This window comes from Diabrotica virgifera, chromosome 2 (assembly GCF_917563875.1).
Source record: "Diabrotica virgifera virgifera chromosome 2, PGI_DIABVI_V3a".
NCBI lineage: Eukaryota > Metazoa > Arthropoda > Insecta > Coleoptera > Chrysomelidae > Diabrotica > Diabrotica virgifera.
In genome coordinates this window covers 61,543,401-61,561,927 of record NC_065444.1, presented here as the reverse complement: position 1 = coordinate 61,561,927, position 18,527 = coordinate 61,543,401, and the positions used below count along the sequence as shown (strand labels likewise).

The 18,527-nt window shown below is 33.9% G+C and overlaps 1 protein-coding gene across 1 annotated transcript in view; it reads right to left on the bottom strand.

Moving 5' to 3' along the window:
• LOC114329298 (N-acetylneuraminate lyase) overlaps positions 1–18,527 on the bottom strand; it is a 76,089-nt gene that overhangs the window by 13,758 nt on the left and 43,804 nt on the right. Inside the window, exons 5-6 of the mRNA XM_028278345.2 lie at positions 11,068–11,213; positions 186–357 (exon numbers count right to left, since the gene is read on the bottom strand). Coding sequence (XP_028134146.1) covers positions 186–357; positions 11,068–11,213 — 318 coding nt within the window. The remainder of the gene's footprint in view (positions 1–185; positions 358–11,067; positions 11,214–18,527) is intronic.

Sequence of the window (18,527 nt, the reverse complement as noted above, 5' to 3'; positions counted from 1 at the left end):
CGACAGGCCGTGGTTCGTGACGAGCGAGGAACGAACAGCTCACAAGCGGTTCGTCCCACCGTACAAATTATACGAATATATCGTTTGCAAACGTTTCGCGAACAGTTTGGTTCGCATATTATGTGTACCGACCCTGACAACTTGTCCAATGCCCATGACATTCAGTACATATTTACATGACTTACCATCTTTAATAATAATGTTAACGGCATCTGTTAAAAGGTTTTGCAATCTTTTAGCTTCGTCAATGTTATTTTCTCTAATTGCTTTAACTATTTTGATTGCATGCTGAGGCATCATATTTAAACTGGTGGCGATAGCTGAATCATATCCCATAGTGTATGCGCTTGCCAATAACTAAAAAGAGAAAACGAGACATAAATTAAAGCATTATCAAAAAGAGAGAAAATATCAAGGGTACTAAAACTGAAAATAAATATATTAGAATTCAAATACAAATTGGGTCATTTCCAAAACAATGCTACGGTGAAAACAAATGATTTTTTCACGACAGTATTGATCTCTCAAAAAGCCGTCACCATAAAAATTTTACATTTTTTTCTTGAAAGATTAAAAAAATGCTTCTTCTAAAACAATTGAAAGATTTTTAAAAAAGGCTTTTAGGCTTTCTAAATAAAATTTTATTTATTTGTTTTTGAAATAATTTCAAAAACTGCCGAAACAGCTGTAGTCACTTAGTTGTAATAAATTTTGTGGAAGTATAGAAAACAAACGTTTTCAGTGTTTTATTGTTAGATAATTTCAAAAACGTTGAAACTGTAATTATGTAGTATTCGAATAAACAAAAATTGATAAATAATTTCAAAACATGTGTCACAAGTTGGCTTTCGATAGCCTTTTGAAATACATACAGTTAAAAAAAATAATGGACCAAGAGCGTTTGAATCATCTCTCTATAATGAGCATTGAACACGATGTCTTAAAGCAGCTAGACATGTCTGATATAATCAAGGAATTTTTAATTAAAAAATCTCGAAAGTACCCGGACTTTAACTATACATTTTACTATGTTTATTTTTAATATTTTACGGTTGTTAAGATACAGCTCTTGTATTTTCTAGTATTTATATATATATATATATATATATATATATATATATATATATATATATATATATATATATATATTGTTATATTTCTATTTGATATGAAAATTAAATTTTGATAATTATAAACAGAGTTCAATTTAATATAAAATATTTTCAATTTTCTCAACCACGGGCATATAAATTTAGAACAACCTGTATACAACAAATTGTTATATTTAATTTTAAGAAGTGATTAGAATAAGCGTACGAAACTCGGAACAATGTGCTTAGATAAACAAAGTGAATGACGCGTACCATTATCGTTCTTCTCGGAAGGTCGATCATTAGCCATAAAACTCAGTGAAATAGATGATAGTTCATTATCGTTTTTCGCGGAAGGTTTCGATCATTAGCCTATGCTAAATAAGAATCATTTGAAAGAGAGAATAGGTAATTAAATTTTGTAATTAGTAGAAAGTAAGTTTAGAATGGGAATTAAATATTTTCTTTTGAAATCCATTAAGCATATTTAGAAAGATTAAAAATTGGTTTTGAGGAATACTGTGAATGAGAGTTGGTGGTGGAAGATTGATTTGTGAATCTGGAAGGGATATTTAGAAAGTAGGTGAAGGAATGACAAAGTGGGATCAGAATGTTTTGAGCTGTCGAGAAGTGAAGTCGAGTAGTAGACGGTAGTGTTCGAGGAGTGAGATAGCCGGTGTATTCCGTGAGTGTGGAGTATCTATCGTGGAACGAGAAGTAGGCCAGGTCGAGAGTAAAAGAACCTCCTTGAGCCCAGAGTGTCCCGGTAGCTGATAGCAGTTTCGAAAAAGGTAGAACACAGCATCACGACAAAAGCAGGAACGAGAGCTATTCGAGCTAGTTTTTCAAAGGAGAACATCACTGGAAGCCAGGACGAGGTTTGATCGCAGCCAAGGATAGCAGGAAAGGGTTTTGTGTGAGGACATTTTCAGTTCACCAGGAAAAGGTCAGTCTCATTTGTTTGGACATGAATGTATGGGTTTTTCGTATTAAATTCCACATAAAAAATTGAATAACATAATCAATAATATCAGAAAAGCTTCATCAAACTTAAATAGAGTTGTTCCTAATAACTCCTAATAGTTAAATGTTAATAAAAACTTTCAATTGAAAACCAAAAGGAAATAAGATTCCCATTTGTAAATGTTATGTTTAAGAATAATAAGAAATAGCAAATATTAAGCATTGATTGCCTTTTAAATAAAATAAAAAATATTTTGATTATAATTGTAACCCATATGTGTATTTTTTTTTACTCTTTTCTTTTCTATCCCGATTAGGAACCATTAAGAAATATTTAGAAGCCACGGAAGTAAGTAATTAATTTATAATTCGCCCTGAGATTGAAAACATATTGATATGTGATCTGGTTAATTAATTGGATTAGTATTAATACATTGATTAAATTAAGTAACATATAAGAATATTATCTCATATCAATAATCAAGATCACATCAACTGTCGTCCAACGTGGAAAGCATTGTAAAGTATTTCTAGTGGCAAATTTGAAGGATAGAAAGAGTAAAGCCGGTATTTGAAAATTTATATGCCTGTGGTAAAAAGTGAGATACTTACATTTGATAACATAAAATTTTAGATCTCTTTAGGTACAAATTTTACATAACTGATTTAATATTTTATTTTTACGATATTTACATTTGATATATTTATTGACAATTTATAATATTTGGGTAAAAAAAAAGTCGTATTGGTAACATACTAGTAAAATTTCATATTTGGCGGGGATAATACTTCTTGAAAACAAATGTCTGTGACAAGAAGCCAAAGCAAGGATAACAAAAAACAAAAAGAACATTCAGACCAAGAAGATATTTTAGACACGACAATCATGGCATCAGAACAGCAAGAATTATCAGGAATAGATAAACTATTACAACTGATGCAACTCCAGTCACAAAAACTGGATGACAATCAAAGAGAAACAAAACAAGCAATGGATGAAGCAAAAAGGACGATGGATGAAAATCAACGTGAAACGAAACAAGCCATGGAAGAAACATCAAAGAAAATGGATAAAGTGGATCAAAAAATGGATGAAACACAGCAAAAAATGGATGACAATCAAAAAGAAACAAAACAAGCAATAGAAGAGAACAATAAGAAAATAGAGGAACGCATAGAAAAGTATGAAAAGGAAATAAAAGGATGTTTGACAACAATGAAAAACGAGATAGAACAGCAAGAAATGAAAATTAAAGATCACATGCAAGAACAAGAAATAAAAATGAAGGAGTTAACGAATTGCCAGAAAAAAGAAATGGAAAGTTTGGAAAACAAGTTGGAAAATGCTATTCAAGTAGACAGAGAAGAAGTGGAAAAAAGAATCACAGAAATAGAAAAACAAGTCACGGAAAACAGGACGCAACAGAATGTCGGAGAAAGAAGAGAAATGGTTATACATAGCACAGATGACGTGAAGATAAGGTTTGGCGGGGATGTAAGAAGATTACACCCAGTGCCGTTCATAAATAGCCTGAAAAAGAAAATACAGCACATCGGAAATTTCGATACAGCAAAAGAAACTATCAGAAACCATCTCAAATATGAAGCAAGCCTATGGTTCGATAGTAAAGAAGAAGAATTCGGCAATTGGCAACAATTTGAACAAAAATTTTTGAATTATTTCTGGGGAAAGGTCCAACAATTGGAAATTAACAAGGAATTGCAAAATGGGAAATACAATGATATAATGGGTGTATCAGAAAGGACATATGCTTTGCAAATTTACAATAATGCAAAACATTTACAATATAATTACTCATCGGAACAATTAGTCGAACTGATTGCAAGACATTTCGAGGAAACGCTGGAAGACCATATCACATTGCAAAATTACAAAGACATAGATAGTTTATGCCAATTCCTACAAATAAGAGAATCACGTCTAAGAGAAAGAAAATCAAGAAGGTCGCGAGAAGATTACAGGCCCCGAGAAACACAAGATTACCGAGATAGAAATCAAAATAGGAGGGACTATACAAGACGAGATTTTAATCCCAGAAGGGAAAACGAAAATAGAGACAACGGAAGAGGAAATTATGAACAAAGAAATAGGCAATGGAATGAGGACAGAAATCGAGAATACCAAAATAGAAACACCACACGCTCAAATCAAGAAAACAGAAATAATGGTAGACAAAATGAACAGGGATATCGAGAAAACCGAAACAGATCCGACAGACCAAGAGAAAATAGAAGAGAAGTAAATAATACCCAGACAGATGAATATGACGGAGAGAGACATTATGACGAAAATATAAACAACGATGAGCAACCGGCGTCTTTTCACGACGGCGCTCACTAAAAACCAAAAATCAAACAGGAATCTTTTGTCACCCCAAGGAGTTTATTAAATTGGCAGGAAACAACGAAAAGAAAAATGGAGTTAATTTAAAATTTGTGGATGGATTTATCAACGAGAAACCAATTAAAATTATGATAGACACTGGATCTGAAATAACATTGGTCAACAGAAAACTAATAGAAGAAGTTAACTTAACAAATTTAATTTATAAAATACCTAGGGTAAATTTAGTGGGCGCAAACAAACGGACATTGGCAACTATAAATGAAGGCATACGAGTAATGGTACGACTGGGCAAGAATATGCATGCACTACAATGTGTAATAATGCCAAACATGTCACATGACATGATAGTAGGAGTGGACGAATTGGCAGAAAAACATGTAGTGATAGATTTTAAAAATAATACGATGAAACTAACAGAAGAAAAAGAAAAAGAACAGGACAAGGAACATGAGAAACAAAATACGGACGAATCAGGTAAAGAACAAACAGTGGAAATGAATTTGGCAGCGAAGCAAGGACAAAGAAGAAAAAGGAGAAAAGGTCAGAAAAAGATAAAAGAAAATGAAACCTGTGGCTCCTCAAAAGAAGAGTTGAGCCCAGAAGAAGAAAATTTGAGAGTATCAGAAACAAAGGAAACCTGGGATTCCTCAAAAGAAGAGACGGGCTCAGGAGAAGAAGAAATAAAGCTAAAAAATGAAAGTGAAAAGAATATGATTGAAACAGTGGTATTTGAAGAGGAGGTATATGCAAACGAGGATGCAGAATGCACGGTAAACATGTGTGAAGAATCTGAGAAAAAAGACAGAAAATTGATATGTGGAGAAGGGAAAGAAAAAGAATTGCGGTTGATGTTAAGAAACTACGAAAATTTGATCAATGAGGAAAACAGAGTGGCTAAAAAGTACGAACATTCATTTGAGGTGAAAAACTTGGGAAATTTTCGATCAAAGACTTACCCGATTCCATACAAGTATCGACAAGAGGTGAAAGAAGAAATAAATAAAATGTTGGAAGATCAAATCATCGAAAGATGTGATTCACCGTATGTTAACCCGATTGTGATAGTAAAGAAAAGCAGTGGAGAATTGAGATTATGTTTAGATGCCAGGAATATCAACCAGCACACTGTATCACAATATGAATCACCTCTAAACATCGAGGCCATTTTTGGAAGAATCACCGGGTCACACATATTTTCGAAAATTGACTTAAAACACAGTTTTTGGTTGATACCGTTAGCTGAAAAGTGTAGAAACTACACCGCTTTTTCTATTGATGGTATTGTCTACCGGTTTAAGGTAGTGCCGTTTGGATTGCAGAGTGCTTGTGCTGCACTCGTCCGAGCTCTACATACCATTTTGAATCGCCACGAAGATTTCATAGTTCATTATATCGATGATTTATTAATTTTTTCACAAGATACTCAGAGTCATCTGAAACACATAGAAATAATTCTGGAAGAATTGGACACAGCGGGATTGAAATTAAACATTGAAAAATGTCAATTTTTTCAAAAAGAAGTCATTTATTTGGGTTTTCAATTGGACACCAAAACAGTAAGATTATCCGAAGACAGAGTCAAGCTCATAGATGAATACCCAAGACCAAGGAATTTGAAAACATTGAGAGGTTTTCTTGGCACGATTAATTATTTTAAAAAACTGATTCCCGATTTGAGCCAAAAGGAAATCCCTCTGATAAAGTTGCTTAAAAAAGGAATAAAATGGAATTGGAAAGAAGAACAGGAGGAAGCTTTCGAAACATTAAAACGAGAATTCGCAAAAGGAACGAAAATATACCACCCCATTTACAATTTACCTTTTATACTCCGAACTGATGCGTCCATACAAAAATTTGCAGGAGTTCTGTCTCAAATACAAAACGACCAAGAAGTGCCGATATGTTTTATATCGCGAGTGACTAAAACACATGAGAGAAAATATAGTGTTACAGAATTGGAGTTTGCCAGTGTACTATATTGCGTAAACAAATTGAGGTTTTACTTATTGGGAGCAAAATTCACAATCGAAACAGACCATGCAGCTTTAGTACATATCATGAAGAATAGATTAGTAAATAATAGAATACATAGAGGCATTCTATTATTACAGGAGTATGATTTTGAGTTCCGATATATAAAAGGAAAAGACAACATAATAGCCGACGCTCTAACACGGGATGAGGACACGGGAAAAAAGGAAACAATTACTCTACAGGTGGGACTAAATAGATTAATACAAGAAGAAGGGATATATTCGTTAAATGAGATAAGGACAAACCAAGAAGACCTAGAGGAAAGAGAGAAAAGAAGAGCGGAAGTAGAAAATGACATATATTTTAAGAGAATAGACGGAAAGGAACTATATTTAGTGACACAGACATTGGCCGAAAAGATAATAAAGAAATTACATGAGGACAATGGGCATATCGGTAGCAGAAAAGTTTGGCTCGTTTTTAGGGAAAATTACATCAGCCGACAGGATTACCGCATTGCAAAGGAAATTACCCAGAAGTGCGATGTATGTCAAAAATATAAGAGTCGGAATTTCAAAAACGAAAATGTTGCCAAAAATATTGAAGCCCGAAACAAACTAGACATTGTAGCAATAGATATGTTAAGCGATCTAATTATGACCACTAAAAGGAACAAACATATTCTGGTAATGGTGGATGTGTTTTCAAAATACGTAAAATTATATAGTTGCCGCACCACAAAGGGGGAGGAGATATTAAGAAAAATCGACAATTTTATAGCCATAGTAGGAACACCAAAAAAGATTCTACTGGACAATGCAACGTATTTCCGAAATGATCGTTTCAAGGGACAACTTCGAGAACGAGGAATAGAGACAAATTTTGTCAGCATCAGGCATCCACAGAGTAATCCTTCGGAACGATTCATACAGGAAGTGACGAAATTTCTTCGCATTGCAACAGATGGTCAACATCGCCACTGGGACAGGAAAATGGCGGAAATAGAAAGGTATCTAAATACAATTCCGAGCACAGTAACAAAAGAGACCCCAGAATACATCATGAAGGGTGTATTGCCGATAAGGCCATGGGAAGACCAAGAGCCAAAAGAATATCAACAGGTGATTGAAACCGTACAGAGAAGATTACGGCGAAGCAACGAAAAATATATCCAAAGACAGGAACAAAATAGAAAAAGAAGACCAGTGACTTTCCAAAAGGGTGAAAAAGTACTCGTGAGGGCATTACGAGTATCAAATCTTCCTGGGGGCATTTGCGCAAAGTTGATGCCTGTTTTCGAAAGCCCGTACATCGTGAATAATGAAAATGGGATAAATAGTTATGAGTTGAGGCACAGGAACTCGGAAAAGGTCCGAGGAATTTATAATATTCACGATGTATACAAATATCACGAATAAAAGACAGAATTACATGAAGTAGATAGTAAGTTAGGGTATAAGACATAGATTAAAGTAAGAAAATATACAGGGAGTTGGTTTTGCCTCGAGAAAATTTATTTAAAAATGCAGATAAATTTTATCGAATACAAGGCGGGGATTTGTTATATTTCTATATGATATGAAAATTAAATTTTGATAATTATAAACAGAGTTCAATTTAATATAAAATATTTTCAATTTTCTCAACCACGGGCATATAAATTTAGAACAACCTGTATACAACAAATTGTTATATTTAATTTTAAGAAGTGATTAGAATAAGCGTACGAAACTCGGAACAATGTGCTTAGATAAACAAAGTGAATGACGCGTACCATTATCGTTCTTCTCGGAAGGTCGATCATTAGCCATAAAACTCAGTGAAATAGATGATAGTTCATTATCGTTTTTCGCGGAAGGTTTCGATCATTAGCCTATGCTAAATAAGAATCATTTGAAAGAGAGAATAGGTAATTAAATTTTGTAATTAGTAGAAAGTAAGTTTAGAATGGGAATTAAATATTTTCTTTTGAAATCCATTAAGCATATTTAGAAAGATTAAAAATTGGTTTTGAGGAATACTGTGAATGAGAGTTGGTGGTGGAAGATTGATTTGTGAATCTGGAAGGGATATTTAGAAAGTAGGTGAAGGAATGACAAAGTGGGATCAGAATGTTTTGAGCTGTCAAGAAGTGAAGTCGAGTAGTAGACGGTAGTGTTCGAGGAGTGAGATAGCCGGTGTAGTTCCGTGAGTGTGGAGTATCTATCGTGGAACGAGAAGTAGGCCAGGTCGAGAGTAAAAGAACCTCCTTGAGCCCAGAGTGTCCCGGTAGCTGATAGCAGTTTCGAAAAAGGTAGAACACAGCATCACGACAAAAGCAGGAACGAGAGCTATTCGAGCTAGTTTTTCAAAGGAGAACATCACTGGAAGCCAGGACGAGGTTTGATCGCAGCCAAGGATAGCAGGAAAGGGTTTTGTGTGAGGACATTTTCAGTTCACCAGGAAAAGGTCAGTCTCATTTGTTTGGACATGAATGTATGGGTTTTTCGTATTAAATTCCACATAAAAAATTGAATAACATAATCAATAATATCAGAAAAGCTTCATCAAACTTAAATAGAGTTGTTCCTAATAACTCCTAATAGTTAAATGTTAATAAAAACTTTCAATTGAAAACCAAAAGGAAATAAGATTCCCATTTGTAAATGTTATGTTTAAGAATAATAAGAAATAGCAAATATTAAGCATTGATTGCCTTTTAAATAAAATAAAAAATATTTTGATTATAATTGTAACCCATATGTGTATTTTTTTTACTCTTTTCTTTTCTATCCCGATTAGGAACCATTAAGAAATATTTAGAAGCCACGGAAGTAAGTAATTAATTTATAATTCGCCCTGAGATTGAAAACATATTGATATGTGATCTGGTTAATTAATTGGATTAGTATTAATACATTGATTAAATTAAGTAACATATAAGAATATTATCTCATATCAATAATCAAGATCACATCAATATATATATATATATATATATATATATATATATATATATATATATATATATATATATATATATATATATATATATTTATAAAAGTACATCAACATTTTTTTTAATTGATAAAAGGGAAAATCCTGTAGTGGGCTGTATACATAGTTATAACAACAATTTTTTTAATGGTAGGAGGAAGGGCCCCACACCAATTCTGCCCAGGGGCCCCCACTGCCTTAAATCCGGCTCTGCCTCGTCCGACCCCCGGAGCACCAGGTGGGTCCGGGAAGTCGGTTCTGTTGGCGTATCCGTGTTCAGTGACCCAAAACCGCACGAGTAATCTGTTTGCATAAATTTAGTGCCGAAAACAGTCGAAACTCCAATTGACGTCTATGGCCAGACGAGCGACAATTACAGCGCTGTAAATGAAGCTCGAAAAATGGGTCCCACCCAATCTGGCCATCCACTACACTCACCGTGGGGCCCACTTTTCGAGCTTCATTTATAGCGCTCTAATTGTCGCTTTTCTGGCACCAGGTGCTCCGGGGGGGTCGGTTCTGATGGCGTATTCATGTTCAGCGACCCTAAAATAATCGAGTAACAAAATCTGGGCCTTAATATACTGATTTTGACATGTTTATGCACTTTTTGATGCAAATATGAATTTTCACCAATTTTTCCATTGTAGACTTTTTACTTGACGTTACAGAGATGTACATTTCCACGGATTTCTTAATATGGGTTACGTAAATTTTAAGATGTTTGTCATAAGACTTCATTATAGGTGGAAAACTACCTCTGCGCAGCTTGGTCCATCCATTTTTTCCTCTCTGGTATATAGCGCCCGGCCTGAACATAAAAACTGTACCAAACACTCTGTAAGTGAACGGGTTAACTCATAAATTAACGTACTGTAAAAACTGTAAATACTTTAAAACAAAAACTAAATTTTCAATCTAATAGCACATAAAACAACACCAAACGATGTTACTCTACATCCTACCAGATTGAAAACAATGGGAACCTTCTCTGGTAACACCTCCGAGGCTTCTACAATTTGCAAGCCATAATGGATGCTGAGACTAAGGAAGATGAGGGAATTTTACAATTTATAATTCACGTCCCATCTGCTCAGCGCGGTAAAGTTCCAACGAGAATGGTTCCCTTCGTACTCCAATCAGAGTAAACATGTAAATCAAAAATGAATAACCATTTTCAATTTCGTTGCAACACGAAACTACAGCCGCATCATGATTCTAGTCCAATCAGAGAGTGCAGCAAGCACCTCTACCGGTTTCGAAACCTATTAGTCTCTCATCCAGAGGCACATAATATGCTGCTCTCTCTGACCCAACTAGGACAAACCCCGGTGTGCAGTCACGGATTGCAACGAACGAAATGGCAGGGATGCCCTAGCGGCAACTGCTATCAAAAATCTAGGACTTTATGTGTTGTTTTATGTGCTATTAGATTGAAAACTTAGTTTTTGCTAGCAGTTGCCGCTAGGGCATCCCTGCCATTTCGTTCGTTGCAATCCGTGACTGCACGCCGGGGTTTGTCCTAGTTGGATCAGAGAGAGCAGCATGTGTGCCTCCTGATGAGAGACTAATAAGTTTCGAAACCGGTACAGGTGCTTGCTGCACTCTCTGATTGGACTAGAATGATGATGCGGCTGTAGTTTCGTGTTGCAACGAAATTGAAAATGGTTATTCATTTTTGTTTTAAATACTTACTGTATCTGCACCTAAGAATACCGCACTCTGGCTTCCGCTGGCCCTACGAGCTGCAATGCCTCCTTCTAAATCTGTAGATGTATACTTAATTCCTCTAAAGTTGGGAATTTTCTGTAGAGCTTCTGTTATAAACTTTTCCATATTAACTAAAACAAAAATAATCTTAAACTTTTCTGTTGTGCTACACAAAGTTGATTAGTAATGTGTGTGTTAATTCAGTGTCTTCCTAGCTAAAAGTCGACTTCATTGTCTTTGCAGAGAGTCGTTTATTATATCCGAAAACAAGTGAGTACCGATCCGACAGAGATAAGAATTGTTTTTTTAATAAAAATTTCAATTTGGTCCTGATCCGATCTCACGAGCCTGAGTGTTGGCACTCTTACTACTACGCCTCTGAAGCGTTCCTGTGGATTGCTTAAATAAAGGGTGCTACCCCCGTTAAGGCAAAACGAGAATTCTTGTTTTCAATTGTTTTCATTTTTTTACGTTCTATGTGATTAGAAAATAAGACTCAACGCAATTTTCACACTCCACCCCTCTTTGTCCCTAGCCCTTCTTTTTCTTGTAGTTCCTTCTCCTATCGGAGGTTGGCTATCATCACAGCTATCCGTACCTTATTGGCAGCTGCTCTGAAAAGATCCACTAGCCCACCCTCCAAAAATATAATTTTTTTGTTTTTATTTTTTTTTTTTTTTTGTTGAGATGCAATCAAATTAATAATTTCAAAAAATTCACTTGCATTAGTTAGGCTTTTATAAAATATGTGGATTTTTTATAGATCCGTATGTATTAAATAGTGTGATGTTATGCCTTCTGGTCCCAATTAATTAAAACTCAGGTTTTCCGATAACATTATATTAATTCGAAGTCGATGATTCACTACATAAGTTGTTTACAATATTAACTTGACCTATCCTATACGTGAATACCTTCCAACTACATCAATACTTATAATAATCTTTCTCGACCGAGTTAATGTTTATATACACATTTAAATAATAACAAAACATGACAATTCAATGTTACTTGCGGTTATTGAATCCAAGAACAGATACTACATGGATTAATGACTTTGAATGAGTTTTAAACATCTTTTGTACAGGGTGATATTATAATACCACACCTCCCCGTTTTGTTAAAATTACATATTTTTAAAATGTGATGCTCCTCTTTCCCTTTTACAAAAATGTTTATGGTTACCTAATACTATTTTGAAAAATTAAATTTCCTAACTATGCTAACTAACTGTAACATGGTACATTTCAGATCAATCAATTTTTCCCTAAACATGTATATTTTTTTTCCTATTTTACACAAAAGTTCATATTTTCCCTATACTAAAACTGGTATTTTATAACCTATTACTAGTTCACGTACTTTCACGTCGTGTCTTTTCGTCCTTTTTTTTTCGTTCACTAATTCACTTCATCAAAACAGTGTCCACAGTGAATGAAATTGATCCTTACTTTTAAATAGTCTTTTAGTGCCTATAGGCATCTCATATAAGCGGGGGAATACCTAACTAAAGATCTCGTATCTACCTAAAAGTCCTAAGCTAAGCTAATATTACTCGAATAAGTAAAAAAAATGTATCCTTTACTCTATTAATAATTCCTATTTCAGTCTTCTTTTGATTTATTTATATATGTCTTACTAACTCTAAAATAATGTACCTATAATAAAAATGTAATCTCTCTAAAAACTTCTAATATTTATCTAAACTTCTAATAACTCTTTTGTAGCTATAATAAAGATTTAATCTCTGTTGCTGAATGTCTAAAAATTTTACTTTTTGTGTCCCTTTGCTTACTATCTACTAACACTATTGTAAGATATTGTCTATCCTTAATTCAAACACTTCCATTTTCCGCGAAAATTTAACCTGAATTCATTATCTACATTTAAAAATAAGTTATTTATAATTTACGTTACTTTAGAGAAAAAAAATTTACAACTTTAATTCTTAGACATAATTCAATGATTAGCTACTTATTTGATATTATTCTTAATTCTGCTTTATTTTGACATTTCTGACAAATTTTATGTTCCTTCTTCCATTTTTCCCACATATTTTAATAAAATTATTTTTGTCTCTCTCTCTTCTTCTTGTCTGGTACTATAACTATATTTCTTCATTTTTCTCCACATAATAACACTTCTACAGTGTACATAATTCATCTTCATATACATATTTCATATAACAATCATATATCATTTATCTCATATATCATTTCATATAACATCATAATCATCACTTCATATACTAGCTCCGATACCTTCGTTTTACCTTAATAAAAGAGGTTTCACTCGGATGTCTTAGTTCTCCGCCAATATTACCCCGAATTTTCGCCCTGATCTGTACGCACCATCTAGGTGGTATAGTTAACTCAAAACACGAAATAGGTATTTTATGCGGTTCAAATTCTTCTAAAAATATCACAACCTCAATCCCTTGCTTTGAGGCCGTTGTTTATTCACGAATAATCATGAATAAAATAGGTACCCTTCAAAACACAGAGTGGGTCTCTAATAAGCGTTCAAGCTTCTATAAATCACTTAGTACCTTCCTAATTTGACAAGAGCCGTGGGTTTCTTATTGTCTCAAGTTGCCTCATAATATTTAGCTTATAATATTGCTAGTTCTTCTTCTTATCTATATAGTTCTTCTTCAAATTCCTTATCTCGACCCATCAGGTCGGTTCGTTAAAAGTATATTTCTTGCTTACAGCAATGTTTATCTTAAGCTCTTATATCAACGTATGTCATCACTAATCATCATTCATTAAAAAAAGCATTTATATATCATTTATCACACAAAAAATTATTAATTCAGGTTCATATCATACAAAATTTAACACAAAATCGATGAAAATGTACTAAATATACTCAATAAATATCAATAAGGCGGTCCTGAACTTAGTAGATTAAGCACACCGAAATTTAGTCTCGAAGTTTTCCATTGTTTTACTATAGTAAATCTTTAAATTAATTATAAGAAACATAATCAGTAGTTTGGTTATTAGTGGTGATTTGATTGCCGTAAGTACTTTTATCAATATTTTTACGGTTTCATCAAAATCTTACAGAATAACAAATTTCAATACAGCCATACAGTTTTGTAAATTCAAAGGTGATTAACAAAAACTTGTTTTTGCCTTTAATATCTTCGATAAGTTAAAGACTTTGTAATTAACAGAGTCGTACTGACCCATTAAAATATAATGAAACGAAACAAGAAAATTAAAAATTAAAAGTATTTAACAATTTTACCGATGGCTGGTACTTCTGACTACAGGGGTCCTCCAATGTTACCCGATCAACAAACACCATCTTATTCTACAATTACCAAACAAAAAGCAGCTACATTCCCTTTGAAAGACCAAGCCGTTATTATCCCAGCAGTAGACACACTAAAATTAGAAGACTACGTTACAGCAGTAGGATCACTAGTACAGCCCAAAAATGTACTTTTTTCGTCAAGAATTTCTAACGCCAGAATCTGCATCTACCTCTCCAGCAAAGAAGTTGTTGATACTTTTTTAACAGACCACGGAGGTATAAAAATAGGAGATAATGTTATTAGAGCGAGAAGACTAGTCACTCCTGCTAAAAGGTTACTGTTATCTAGTGTCTGTCCGTCTATTCCTCATCACATCGTTGAAAAATATCTTGCTGAAAATGGCTTTCATCTTATTTCACCGATGACTTTCTTAAGAGCGGGAATTCAAGACCCTCAATATAGTCACGTATTAAGCTTCCGTAGACAGGTGTACTATACACCTGACGACAATCTTGTTATTCCTGAATCAATTCTCATTGACTTCGATAATACATCGTACCGAATCTATCTTGCTGATGGACTCACCTGCTATCTCTGTCATCAATCTGGTCATATCGCCTCAACATGTACCAATATGGCCATCCAACCAAACCCGTCCATACCTACATCCCAAACTGACCAAGACTCTATTTCTACCTTTAATGCAACAGCTGAAAACAACAATGACTCTGTTCAGAATCAAACAGAAAACACTCGTGAAGTAATGGATTCCCAAGAACTCCCTACAGAAACTACTATACCGAAACGTTCTCATTCTGAAATATCGTCTCCACTTAGTGAAAACACAGAAATAGATTTTCCAAAACCTAAAGCAAGATCAACAAAAAAGCCAAGAGTCACTAAATCTGATACAAAAAGTGGAGAAACAGTTTCTACTGAATCACTTATCCAACCTGCAAAGGAATTTATTGATGAAGCTTCAACCCAGTTTGAATTAAACTATACAGAGTTAGTAAGCTTTCTGGATGATGCACATGGTTCCCCCAATCCATTAAGTATCGCACAAGAATACACGAAAAACATAACAGGACTATTAGTAATGCTAACAGAAATCTACCCCAAACTCGAAGACAGACGCATTAAATCTAGAATTACACGAATAAGGAAGAAAATACGTCGTCAACTAAATCTAGACCAAACTGAGAATGATAACTCCGCAGATACAGATGTTTCCCAAGAAAACCTCAATGAAAAACAAAAATCAATAAAATAAATATTAACAATAAATGGATATTATTCAGTGGAATATACAAGGATTATTTACACACATCGAAACACTTCAACTCCTAATAAAAGAAACAAACCCACAAATTATATGCCTACAAGAAACAAATTTTAAAAACAACAAAAAATATAACTTAAAACATTTCGATTCCTACCACAAAATCAGAAACTACGCCAACAAAACAAGCGGTGGAGTATCAATATATGTTAATTCTAATTTAGAATCAGAGGAGTTTCCCTTACATTCTGCTTTAGAAGCCGTAGCAATAAAAGTTCAATGTCCAACACAGCTCTTTGTGTGCAATGTTTATATCCCATCGGATGTGGATTTTGTCTCGAGAGATCTGGAGCATTTAATAGAGCAAATTCCAAAACCTAGACTTATTCTAGATGACTTCAACTCTCACAGCATTTCCTGGGGATGCCATTCCACAGATAAAAAAGGAGAACAAATAGAAAAATTTCTTAATGAAACAGATTTTGTACTATTAAATACAGGAGAAAAAACTCGGTTTAACTCTGTTACAGGCAACCATTCTGCTATTGATCTGACTATATGTGAAAGTTCCCTAGCTCCTAGTCTAAACTGGGAAGTATTAAATCATACCTACGATAGCGACCACTGGCCTATAATAATAAGAAACAATAATACCACAAAAACAAACATAAATTTTTCAGAAACATGGAAAACTAAAGATGCAAATTGGATAGCTTACCAACAACTTATTGAAGACTACCTGCCTAATTTTGGAACAATAGGAGATAACATAAATTCCGTTACAGATAAATTTACCTCAATGTTAACAGAAGTAGCCACAATTATTATAGGCAAAACAGCAAAATCAAAACGTAAACATTCAGTACCTTGGTGGAACAAACAATGTGAAAAGGCACTTAAACAAAGTAAGCATGCATTTAATGTATTAAAAAAACATCATACAGCGGAAAACTTATCTAATTTTAAAAAACACAGAGCCTACGCAAGGTACATAATTAAGAAAAGTAAACGTGAATCATGGCAAGATTATGTTTCCACGATAACCGACGATACTCCGGCATCAGAGATCTGGAATAAAATCCGTAGAATTAAAGGAATTTCATACAGCAACAAAATTAACTCTCTTGACATTGAGGGAAACCTAATTACAAATAACAGTCAAATAGCCAATGCTTTAGCGAACTCATTCCAGACATATTCAAGTGATTCCGTGCATGACCCATTATTTGTCAAAAACAAAAAGAAAATAGAAAAGGAGGTCAAGATTACAGATTCCGTCAGCCCGCTAAATGTTGCAATAAGTATGCAAGAGCTAAATGAAGCACTACAAGGACTTAAAAACTGTAGCCCTGGATCAGATGAAATTCCAAATTGTTTTTTAATTAATCTTCCTTTAGCTGCAAAGCATCTACTCTTAGATATATACAACTTTTTATTTTCCACCAAACAATTTCCTAAATCGTGGAGTACCGCTACAATAATTCCTCTTTTGAAACCTAATAAAAACAAGTCAAATCCAGAATCTTATAGACCAATATCTTTAACATCTTCCTTAAGCAAATTACTAGAAAAAATTATAAATAGACGGTTGCAATTTTTCTTAGAATCAAAAGATCTAATAGTTCATCAGCAAAGCGGCTTTAGGAAAAACAGAAGCACAACTGACAATTTAGTGTCACTAGAGTCTGCAGTTAATGAGGCATTTGCAACTAATCGACAAGTTATAGCTGTCTTCTTTGATATAATTAAAGCTTATGATACTTTATGGAAATATGATATTATTGTTAAATTACAGCATTGGGGCATAGATGGAAATTTTCTAGCATTCGTCAAAAATTTTCTAGATGACAGAAATTTCAGAGTTAAATCAAACCAGGAATTTTCAGAATACCATACTCAAGAAAATGGCATACCCCAAGGATCTACACTAAGTGCAACACTCTTTCTGGTTGCAATTAACGATATCGTGAGCAGTGCGAAACCCTGTTAAAGCAATCCTATATGCAGATGACCTTGTAATTTATACTTCTCATAAGAATCTTAGTATGGCATCAAATATTATTCAACTTTCTATTAATTCCCTACAAGAATGGTCTAAAACAACAGGACTAAAATTTTCTACGGTTAAAACCAAAGTAATGTGCTTTTCTCGAAAACATCAAAATGTTGCAAATATTCCAAAATTAACACTGTATGATCAAGTTTTAGAAAATCTTGAGGAACTTGATTCCTAGGTATGATTTTTGATTCAAAACTTACTTGGAACAAACACATCGAAGTACTTAAAAAATCATGTTTACAGCACATAAATATTCTTAAAGTACTAGAAAATCATAACTGGGGCGCAGACACGACACAGTTACTCAATATTTATAAATCCTTAATCCGCAGTAAATTAGATTATGGATCAATTATATATAATTCAGCTAAGGATTCAACATTAAAAAAATTAGATATTGTACAAAATACCGCACTAAGACTAGCTCTAGGAGCCTACAGGACCAGTCCAGTTGAAAGTCTTTATGTAGAAGCAAATGAGTCGCCACTCTCGATTAGAAGATTACGTCTAAGTCTACAATACGCAAGCAAGCTATCAACTAATCCAAACAACCCAGCCTACCCCTATGCCTTTTCCACACATTACCATTCTAATTACATTCAAAATCCTAATCTTCGACCATCATTTAGCAAAAGAATTAGCAACTTCACATTTCCGAGTATTATGCATACCAGCTTTGATTATACTCCCCCTTGGACTATACAAATTCCGTATTGTAATACAGATCTGTCCACTTATACTAAGGACAACACCCCTTCATCTCTTTTTCTCCAATACTTCTACAATATTAAAAATAAATATCCATCCTGTCAACTAGTGTACACCGATGCATCAAAAAC